At 45.2% G+C, this 11,190-nt stretch overlaps 1 protein-coding gene across 1 annotated transcript in view; it reads left to right on the plus strand.

Moving 5' to 3' along the window:
- Positions 1 to 8,120, plus strand: part of MDN1 (midasin AAA ATPase 1) — a 2,221,312-nt gene extending 2,213,192 nt beyond the window's left edge. The window contains exon 102 of the mRNA XM_078648266.1: positions 7,349 to 8,120. Within this exon, the coding sequence (XP_078504392.1) occupies positions 7,349 to 7,537 (189 nt within the window). The 3' untranslated portion in view covers positions 7,538 to 8,120. The remainder of the gene's footprint in view (positions 1 to 7,348) is intronic.
- The last annotated feature ends 3,070 nt before the right edge of the window (positions 8,121 to 11,190 follow it).

The raw sequence follows: 11,190 nt of genomic DNA on the forward strand, positions 1-11,190 counted from the left end.
TCAGAGGGCACTGCAAAACAGTTGCAGTGGTGGCTCACTAACCGCGATTGGCTCAGCGGCAGATCTCTCTTCCTACCCCAACGGGAGCACGTAGTGGTGACGGATGCTTCCATCCTGGGATGGGGGGGCACATGGGAGAGAGGGAGATCAGAGGCCTCTGGTCTCCGGCGGAGTCCCGCCTCCATATCAACCTTTTGGAGCTGCGGGCGATCCGCCTTGCACTAAAGGCATTCCTTCCCTCTGTCTGGGGAAGTGTAGTGCAGGTGTTCACGGACAACACTACCGCCATGTGGTACTGCAACAAACAGGGCGGGGTGGGGTCGTGGACCCTTTGTCAGGAGGCTCTGCGCCTCTGGCAATGGCTGGAACATCAGGGCGTTTCCCTGGTTTGTTCAACACCTGGCAGGTTCCCTGAACGCCAGGGCAGACGAACTCAGCTGTCGGTGCATGATGGATCACGAATGGCGTCTGAACTCGGACGTGGCGCAAGGCCTCTTTCAGCAGTGGAGAGAGCCTTGGTTAGATCTATTCTCCACCGAAGAGAACGCGCAATGTCATCAGTTCTGCGCGTTGGAATTTCCAAGGCGACACTCGCTTGGAGACGCTTTTGGTCGCGAGTGGAGCTGCGGTCTGTTGTATGCCTTTCCGCCTATACCACTTCTGCCCAGAGTGCTGAAGATCAGTCGCAACTGGGCCCAAGTCATCCTTGTGGCTCCGGACTGGGCACGAAGATACTGGTATCCCGAGCTACTCGCATGTTAGTCGATCTGCCTCTTCAGGAGGACCTTCTGTCGCAGCAGCAGGGGACGGTCCTCCACCCGAACATGTCCAGTCTCCACCTCCATGCGTGGAGATTGAGCGGCGGCAGTTGAGGCCATTAGTCTTGCCTCCTGAAGTCTGTGATGTGATTCTGGCAGCCAGGCTTCCCTCCACAAAATCGGTATACGCCTGCAGGTGGAACAGGTTTGTGGCATGGTGCGCAGCAAAGGCTGAGGATCCACACTCTGCCCCCCTTTCTGAGGTTCTCCTCTTCCTCCTTTCTCTTGCCCAGCAGGGCTCTGCTATGGGCACTCTTAAGAGCTACCTCTCTGCCATTTCAGCCTTCTTGAGGCTTCCTGATCAGCCTTCTCTTTTTAAGTCCCCTATTGTAAATAGATTCTTGAAAGGCATCACACACATGTTTCCTCCTGTTCCTTTCGTGATGCCTCAGTGGGACTTGAACCTTGTTCTAACCTATCTGATGTGCTCTCCTTTCGAGCCACTTCACAATTGCCCTCTTTGTCTTCTAACTCTTAAGACTGCATTCCTGGCTCTATCTTCTTAGCCTCCTTTCCTATCTGCCCATCCGGACAAAGTTGTTTTAGGAACGAGTCCTTCTTTCCTGCCCAAGTTGATTACGGCCTTTCACATCGGGCAATCCATCACCTTGCCCACCTTCTTTCCGCCTCCGCATCCCTCGAAAGAGGAAGAGAGGCTCCACCGTCTAGACCCAAAACGTGCCCTCTCCTTCTACCTTGATCGCACACGCCAGTTCCGGGTGGACGACCATCTCTTTGTTGGTTACGTGGGCGCGAAGAAGGGACGGGCGGTGCACAAACGGGACATCTCTCGGTGGGTCGTCTTGTGTATCAAGGCATGTTACTCCTTGGCGAGGGGGGAGCAGCCTGTTGGGCTGAGAGCCCATTCCACTCTGGCCACGGCGGCTAGCACTGCCCTGGGCCGGGGAGTCCCCTTGCAGGACATCTGTCAGGCAGCTACGTGGGCATCCCTGCACACGTTTGCAAGACACTACTGCCTGGACAGCCAAGTCAGGAGGGATGGCTTTTTCGGCCGTTCTGTTCTCCTGGACTTTCTGGTGTGATCTTGGTTCGCAGACCCACCACCAGGGTTGGTATTGCTGGGGTATCTATTCTAAGGTAAGGAATCTATCACTAACGTGTCTCTTTCAGATGCACAAGTTACTTACCTTCGGTAACCATATATCTGTAAGAAACAGTAGTTAGTGTTAGATTCCTTACCGCCCCACCCATCCTCCCCGTTCTGCGAACCGATATCTAGGGTTAAGGACATCCCTTTCAGGGCCCTAGTTTCATGGCACCAGTGTCGTTCTCTGGCATGGCTCTGCGTTCCTGGCGCGGAAAGCTATGTACAAGAACTGACGTCAGCACGCAAGGGCGGCGTCTAAGTACTCTGACGTCATCCCGGCGATCACAACGCCGACGACGGACGTGGAGCTGCAGACGACGCCTACCGACGTGCTGGGGTACTGCTACGCAAAGCTTTCCGGATCAAGTCTGACGCCTGGGGATATTCAAAGGTAAGGAATCTAACACTAACTACTGTTTCTTACAGATATATCGTTACCGAAGGTAAGTAACTTGTACATTTGTGTGGTTTGCTGAATATGGACCTACTGGACCACGCTGATGACTGTCACCCTACGTCACCCACAGAGATTTGTGACAATGCAATTCATTTTCTCATGGTCCAGTAGCACATTTGATTTGACTATGCAGAGAGGGCCGAGAAGAGGGGCCAACTAGCAAAGGACTGCCTTTCCCTCTGCATTTAAAGGTAATCATGCAGTTTCCAACTTTAATTTCTGCACTGTCCACAGCGCAAGCTCAAGTTCTTGAGAAAGCACATTTTGTATGTAATGGTCAGGGGCCCGGTTGTAGTTTCCATTATCCAGCAGGTAAACAAATCTACAGTCTAATCTTCTACAGACCTGGGTAGATTTAGAACTGGTTTCAGAAGCCGTCGAGAACGTTCAGCTCCATCTCCGTCTGAAGCCTTATTAAATGATAATTTAGTATAATTTTGTTTCTTTTTGCAGGCAGAACTGCCACCAGTATTAAAATGGGACGCTGTTAGATGATTTGAAGGAATGGGCCGTTTCATCTATGCGGTGTCACACTTTCTCTACCTTAGATTAAAAGGTCACACAGCCAAACCTTTCACGCTGAATAGAAAATGTGAACCTTTCATGCTGAATAGAAAATGTGATCGCTACACTGTACATTTAGATTAGACATGCCCATCCAGTCGGTCAAACCTAGTACTCACTCCAGGAAGTCCCACTTGGCTTACCTGTAAATAATATGGTTCTTTTGAATACATCCTCCAATCAAGTCTTCTACTTATAAATTCCATTCCAGGCTTGAGACTGCTCTAGAAACCTTTTCCCCAGCAGTGACTGTCCAACTTTGCCAGGTGCTGCCACATAGCTCCAGCTAGTTTGAACTGATTTTAACGTTTTACGTAGAACAAGCCTTTTTACTATACTTGCAGATACATTTCTTTCGAAATGATTTAACTTCTCTTTACAGAAACAATTTATAGAATTTAATTCTCCAATCAAATCTAAGTAAAATGTTAAAATCAGTTCAAACTAACTGATCAATAAATTCCTTGTAGGCACATCTACCTGTTCATCTTATATTACCCAAGCCGTCAAGGGTTCATTGGGTTACCCATTTTATTTTACATTACACCGCTCCAGCAGCATCTCTACCTATGGACTTTGTCACTGGATTATATGAAGACACCAGTCTGTGTGTGGGCATCGGTTCACATTTTTCTGTACCAGTTGTGACTCCTGGCCTCACCCATCGTGTGGGGGCCTTATGCTAGGTGGCAGCTAGGATCCCTCCAGTCATATCTGAGGAGGCAATGACTGCAGCTCCAAGGTAGTCTCTCAGGCACAGATCTTCCACTCTGTGCATCAAGATATTAATAGGTAGATTCCTTTCTACCACCTGCAAAGTGGGCCCCATAGGCTCCAGCTACCATGGTTGAAGATGCCTCCTCTGGGTAATTATTTGGGAGACATGATCACGAGTCCTTTGTTCCGTGTCAGAGCAGCATTTACAAGTAAATCTGCTCAAACTACTAATATTCTGTCTTACCCTGAAAGACTTTCTCCCTTCCATATTAGGGAGCAATGTCCAAATTCTGTTGGACAACTACACCACCTCTACTATGGTATAGTAGAGGTATGCTACTATACATGGAGTCAATGGCCCTTTGTGGGGAAGCACACCTACTGTGGAAGTCCATGCAACGACATGGGATAGTTCCCAATAGCATCTCACCTGAAGGCACTCTCCTTGTGATAGTTCCCAGTCGCCTCTCACTAGAGCAATAGAAGGGGGAACTACACCCAAAGTCATAGAGGCGATCTTCTACTGCCTGAAGTTTCCATTTGCAGAACTCTTCACCACGACCCTGAACGGAAAGTATGCTATGTTTTGTACTATACACTTCCTTCTGAATGGTTCCCTGTGGTATGCCTTCAGGCTAAACGGGTTTCAGGGTTTGCTGTATGTGTTCCTGCCAATCCCACTTCTATTAAAGACGCAACGGAAGGTGCAGAAGGACGAGCACAGCTCATTCGGATTGCCCCAGAGTGAGCTTGTAGGATCTTGTACACTGATCTTTTGCTATAGCCTTATAGCCCGCCGTAGCGGGCTATACTGGCTATTAAAGGCCCGCTGAATCGTTAAATGCCCGAGCGGAAGGCGAGGGGCTTTAACGAGACAGCGGGACTTTAATTGCCGGTATAGCCCGCTACGAAGGGCTATAAGGCTATTAGAACATTCTGCCACTAGAGGGCAGAATGTTCTAATAAATTAAACAAAGGGTTCTCGAAGCTCGAGAGGATAAAAATCCCCTCGAGCTTCGAGAAGCCTTTGTAGAACATTGGAATGTTGCTCTGCGGGCCTTTACCGGCCGTAGAAGCAGGGAGCACTCCATTGTCTGCAATGGAGCTCCCAACATTCCAATGTTCTAATACTTATTCGACCACCTCTTCTTCTGTCCAGAGCAGACCTTCTCTTGCAGTAACATAGTCGGGTCCTCCATCGCAAATGGTGCAGCTACACACATGGACATCGAGCACTGCCTATTGGATTCCTTTTGCCTTTTTGATTAAGTCACTGACGGCTTCTTGGCAGGCCAGAAGCCTGCTACTATAACTATCTATGAAGGGTACTGGACTAAGTTTGTTGCGTGGTGTGACCTGAAAGGCATCCAACCATTTACATTTTACCTTTCCAACTTATTGTGCGATTTGCATCGTCACTTGCGGAACAGGGCCTGGCGGTGGCTAGGTTAAAAACTAGCTAGCAGCCTTGTGTGCCTTTTTGTTTTTGCCTGACCAACCTTCTTTGTTTTGATTGCCATTAATGATGGGGGTTCTAAAGGTTGACTCTTCTTGTTTCCTCTTACTCTGTTTATTGTCCCTCTGCAGCATTGGAATCTTATGCTGACTTTCTGGTATCTCCATTGGAGCTTATACTCTGTTGCCCAATGTGACTTCTTATCTTAAAGACAGTGCTGCTGAAGGCAATTACCTCAGCGTGTAGGGTTGGTGAACATCCAGGCCATATCAATTCTTTCACCGTTCATAGTTTTTTACTCGGGTACATTTGTTCTTTGCACCTGCCCATCTTTTTTTTACCCAAGGTGGTTTCTGCATTTCATATGGCCTAGTCTTATCACTCTTCAGTCTTTCTTCCTTCCTCCATATCCAAATGAAGTGGAGGAGCATCTGCATACAAAGACCCCAGACGTACGGTGTCTTAAAACAGCTTTTTATGGGCTTTGCCTGAATTAAGAAGGGCAAGGCGATGGCTGAGCACATCTTTTTGTGTTTGGCCAAGCTGTGTTGCTTCATTTCTTTGGTTAACTAGCACTATTCTTTCCCATTTCCCGAGAGGGCACTGCTTTGAAAGTCATTCCTAACATTGTGTATGTATGTATCGAAGCAAAGTAACATTTTCTTTGAAAGCTCTGCAATCACAGTGTAAGAACTAGCTGGTAGAAGAACAGAACTTGCTGAAGCATAAATACTCAAATATTTCTAAAGGAACGTCACAGAATAAGTACACCAGATTTTTTTTTAAATGCTATGACTGAAAATAATGAACTATTAGACTGATTCTGTAATAGAGTGTAGCAGCGTTCAAAAGAATCATTCAGATCTTGAATCATTCACTGAAGCGCCCTGTTTTGTCACAATTGTGTGATTTCTTAACCTTAAACTGTGTAGTATTTTTGGAAAAAAGCATATTGTTTACTTCAGTTTGTTGTGTCTCAGTTCCTGGAGCCTCCACAGCCAACATCTGTTTCCCTCTTTCTCCAGGTTGGGGTACTGTTGTAATCTATGGTAACCTAAAATAGTGAATTCCTGGGTTCTCAAGAAAACACGCTAAAGGCACTTGTCGCACCTGTCGTTTTTCAACTCCTATCAGTTTTCACTTAAACAGTGTTTTCCCCGAATTGCAGAAACAAGCCGAGGAAAAAACCTTCAACTGACCTGGACACTATAGGCAACAGTCTAATGTCAAATGTATCTTCTAATGCTCAGTCAACAAAGGATACATTTGACATTATTAACATTTGTGATAAAGAACCAGCCAAGTATTTTGTATTTTTAAATCGGAATTATTTGTTTTGAACTATCATCTCTAACTAGTAGTTCAGCACCAGATCAAAGGACCATGGCATTGCACTTTACAGCTGAAACGTAGTCCAATCATGCACTGTACATGATTCCTGACCTAAATTTTGAAAATTGACATGTGAACTATACTACTATACGTTTTTGCTTGATGGTTCAGGGGCCAAAATATGCACCTTTCCAGATCTTTGGCCCAAAACCACCAACCCCTGAGACTATATGTATCTGATCTTTAGGAAGCACTAATATCTTTTTCAGTGAGCACATGGTCAACCGGGGAAAGAAAGCACAGGCTCTCACTGAAAGTGGTATGTGTCTAACAGCTGATTGCAGCACATCTCCAAAGCCAAGGCAATTCAATGACACAACCTGAATGGATTGACAGTGATCAGACAAAGGTATATTCATCAGGGAACCTCTGCTCAAAATAATTCCAACTGCCTGCAGAAGCACATCCAAGCTAGCGCCAAGTCCCAAAATGACAAAGTGGCAATGTAGAGTGACTGTCTTCAAACTTTACTAAATATCTTATGAAGCAAACCATACGAAACGGTCTAATTATAAGAAATAAACTGTAAAAGTCATGTTTACAATTCCGTATTGCCTTGTATATCAGTTGTTTGAACTTATAAAGACATTGGATATATCGCCTTATGCTACAGTGTCGTGTGTGGTTAGGTTCTTCCAATTTTACTGTTTTTTTGAGGTCTGCAGCCTTTTATTTTAATGAAAGGTTACTCCTTGCCTAAGTCTTTTAGCAAGGAGTGTAGGGTGTAAGCAAATGGTGATCTGGTCACAGTTGCATTTCTCTACCAATGTACGCTTCTATGCAGATATTCCATTTTTGCTGTCGCTATTTTTAATGATTTATGTTTGAATTTGCAGGACTCTATCATGGATATCAAAGTTCCTGTATTCAGAGAAGCTGGGGAAATGCCGGAAATCCGATCTTACATGGACGAGTTCCCATTCCCGTTCTACATAATCCTACGTGATGTGAACGCCCTGCCAGAAACTCTTAGTGATGCTCTCAGGCAATGGTTTGAACTGGTGACTGCTTCTGATCATCAGTAGTCAAGAGAGCAATCTGAGCCTGATGTTAGCCCTTGGACTGAAAGGGTATGGCCTTTGTTTTTGGGGGTTCTGCGGACATAAGTGCTGAAGAACTGACTGGTACCAGGCAAACCAGGATTCATGTGCTTGACTGCCTTCTGATATTCAGACAGTGGTGTAGCAAACAGTTGTATCATTTCCCTCATTTCTGGTGCAGCCGACTGTGCACAGGTCACAGACACACTTTTTCGATGTTTATTTATGCTCTTCATTCTGCCCCTTTCACCAACACCACCAGCTGAGGTGGCGATCAAGAATCCTTCCAGCCCTGTTGTGGAGAATTTTGATAAAGTTGTAACTGATTGAAGAAACGTGAATATTAACATTGAAATGAGCCATTTTTGCCTCGATTAAGAATTGGGCCTCTTTCGCAATGGTCAGGTATTTTCAGTAAATTGTATGAAAGTACATCTTAAGCTTGTAAAAAGATATGTTTGTTCCTCTTCGGTTTTAATTGAACCAAAAATTAACCCTTAAATACTTGAAACTAAGTTTGTTTAACAATTCATGTGTAATAGAAATAAAGCTGTTTCTTGATAAATGCTGGAGGTGTATTTTCTGGGACACTACGTAATAAGTATTAAACTCCTGTTTTTTTCACGATTGCATTGCACTGCGACGATTGCCTTTTGTGATTGGTAAACATTGATGCACAGTGTACATATGTAATGAGCACCCTATATCTTGTACCAGTCTTTTTTTTTTTTTTTTTACTTTTGCGGCTTATGTTGTCTGTAATATAAACAATAAAATGTGCCACTGCCATTTTATTGCACTGATAATCTGAACCCAATATGTTCTAGGAACACCAGTAGATAGTTGAAATGTGTCCTTGAAAAACTCTAAAGGTACGTTATCACAGTGCAAATGCTCCAATCTTGGAAGATGTTTCAAGGAGCCAATCCTGGTCCCAGTTACAAAACTCATTTAACGATATCCAAGCTTTAAATCTTATTTCATCAACATGAAATTGGTTGTAGGAATCATGGGCAACCCACTGATCTACTACAAAGAGATTTACAGAAAATAATTTGCATTTTTATAATGTCACAGGTTTCTGTCCATTATTAGAAATGGCGTGTGCATACGCCCTATACACTTCTTGTAAATATCTCCTGGTGTGGAACTGTGTTTTTGTTCGCTTTCTGCATTAAAGAGCACACCATACATACAACTGTTAGCACCACCTATATTGGTTGTGGTCTGGCACACTACTTGTTCCACTATCTGTTTAACTGTGAATTCATCTTCTCCATGCATCTCGACTCTAGCCGTTAGTACACCATCTATCCTTCAATATGTAAAATACCATGTGCTAACAATGGTGTCCGGTTGCCCCCTCCAACTTTTTTAAATAGTGCTTCTGCGGCCCATTAGTTCTTATGTTTTCACGCCTTTGAATGGGGATCCACAGCCCTGCTCCCTCTTTCGGCAGTATTCTACGACCTTCCAATCTCAAAATCCAGTGTGCTAGGGATCAGTGTGCTCACATATGTTATGTTGATTTGTATAGCACACTAATCACCTGTGCGGGTATCCAGGCACTTACGCAGTTGTGTAGTCACAGAGGAGTTCATACAAAGAGCCAGGTCTTCAGCTTCTTGCGGAGCTCAATAAGTGAGGAGGAGGCCCTGATGTGTTGAAGGAGGTCTATCTATTTCTTGGGTGCGATATAAGAAAATGAGCAATCTCCAGTTTTGCTTTTGGGTATGTGGGGAGAGTGAGGCAGAGAATAAGTGCCAGGTAGGTTGTGAAAGTGTATGCAGCTTTTCAGGTATTCCGGTCTTGTGTTGTGTAGGACTGTGTATGTGTGCGTGAGAAATTTTAACTGGCTGCGCTTACGAATGGGGAGCCAGTGAAGCTTCTTGAGGTAAGGTGTGTTGTGGGTGCGGCGTGGGAGGTCTAGTATGAGTCTTGCGGTGGTGTTGTGGATTGTTTGAAGACTCTATAGTTGTTTGGCACTTCCGACGTAGAGGGGGATGTTGTAGTCAAGCTTGCAGGTGATGAGTGCTTGCATGATGGCCTGTCCGGTGTTTTGAGTCACTCATTTGAAGACCTTTCGCAGCAGGCATAGGATGTGGAGGAGGAGGTGCATACTGCATTGACTTCAGCCATAGTGTTCAGCTTGTCGTTTAGAATGACCCCTAGATTTCTTGCATGGTCTGTGGGTGTTAGTCCTAGCTCCGGCCACTATTTGGAATCCCATGGGGAGGGCTTGTTGCTGAAGACTAGTACTTCCGTCTTGTCGGAATTGGGGTTCAGACAGTTGGTTCTCAGCCAGACTGCTACCATGGTCATGCAGTTGGTGAAGTTGGTTCTATTTGAAGGATGAGGTGTGGCGCCGCGGCCAGGGCGACTGACGCTGGAATCTGGGGACCACGGTTCGATCCCCGGCACCGGCGGCAGGTTAGCCCAGCACCATGCGACTCTGGGCAATAGCTTGCTTAATCTTCCCGACGGCCCCCAGCGCCTAGAGACCCTTACGGGTGATTGTGCGCTTTACAAATGTGGATATTATTTGTGGTTGTCTTGTCAGTCAAGGATAGGATGAGTTGGGTGTCATTCGCGTAGGAGATGGAGATGTCTTGGGATCGGATAGTGTTGGCGAGCGGTGTCATGCATATGTTGGAATGTGTGTGGCTGAGGGATGTTTCCTGTGGGACTCCGCATATCAGTTTTTTGGTCTCCAATATGAAGGCTGTCACGCTGACCCTTTTGGATTCTCCTGTGAGGAAGGAACAGATCCATTGGAGAGCAGATCCTTGCGTGCCATTCTCCTGGAGTCTTCTGGTGAGGGCGTTGTGGGAGCACAATAACAATCCTGAGAGGTATTTTCCTTTTTCTGTATGTGCTGCAGAATGCTTAGCATTACTGGATTTATCAGACAGGGCTACGCAAGGTGGTCTTGCTTGGCTTGATAAAGCCAACTTAGGTATTGCGTCGCCCTTGCACCCCCTTGTGTGGCGCAAGGGAAACCGAAAACCTACATAAATATGGCCCTAAATGTTTTACATTTGACCTTTAAGTGGTAAAGGCATTATTACATTTTATAATGAAACACTGAGTAAATAATAATCGATGGCAAAGGAATTACTGTTTTCTGTCAAAGTTTATTTGAATGCATTGGCTCTTTAGGAGGGTTTGTGGAGTGCCACGCTGAAGTAAGTAAGGAGGCATAGTTATTATCTGACATGTTAACAAAAAAAACCTGAGGCTTTGAGTTTACCAGTGGTAGACTAACTCATGGTTAACGCAACACTTTTTCTGACTGTACAGCACTATAAATATGAGCTATTATATTTACATTAATGGACACAGCTAGGAGGCTGGAACTCTTTAAAACATTTCTATATATGCAGAGCCCCAAATGAACATTACTGCACATCGACAGAGAAATGATAGTGTTCTGCTATGGAAGGAAGAACATTCGTACGGTAACACTCCATGGTCCCGTCATATTCCAGTGGCACAACAAAGTTCTGTATTTTCCGAAAACAATTTGGGCCACAAAATAGTTTGACCATCAAACAATGTTTTTTTAAAATCTGCTTCAGCAGGCACGATTATTCAAGAATTGGTCACTTTATGGGTGTACATGGCATTGTTTCTTACTG

Source organism: Lissotriton helveticus, chromosome 6 (genome assembly GCF_964261635.1).
Source record: "Lissotriton helveticus chromosome 6, aLisHel1.1, whole genome shotgun sequence".
NCBI classification, from domain to species: Eukaryota; Metazoa; Chordata; class Amphibia; order Caudata; family Salamandridae; genus Lissotriton; species Lissotriton helveticus.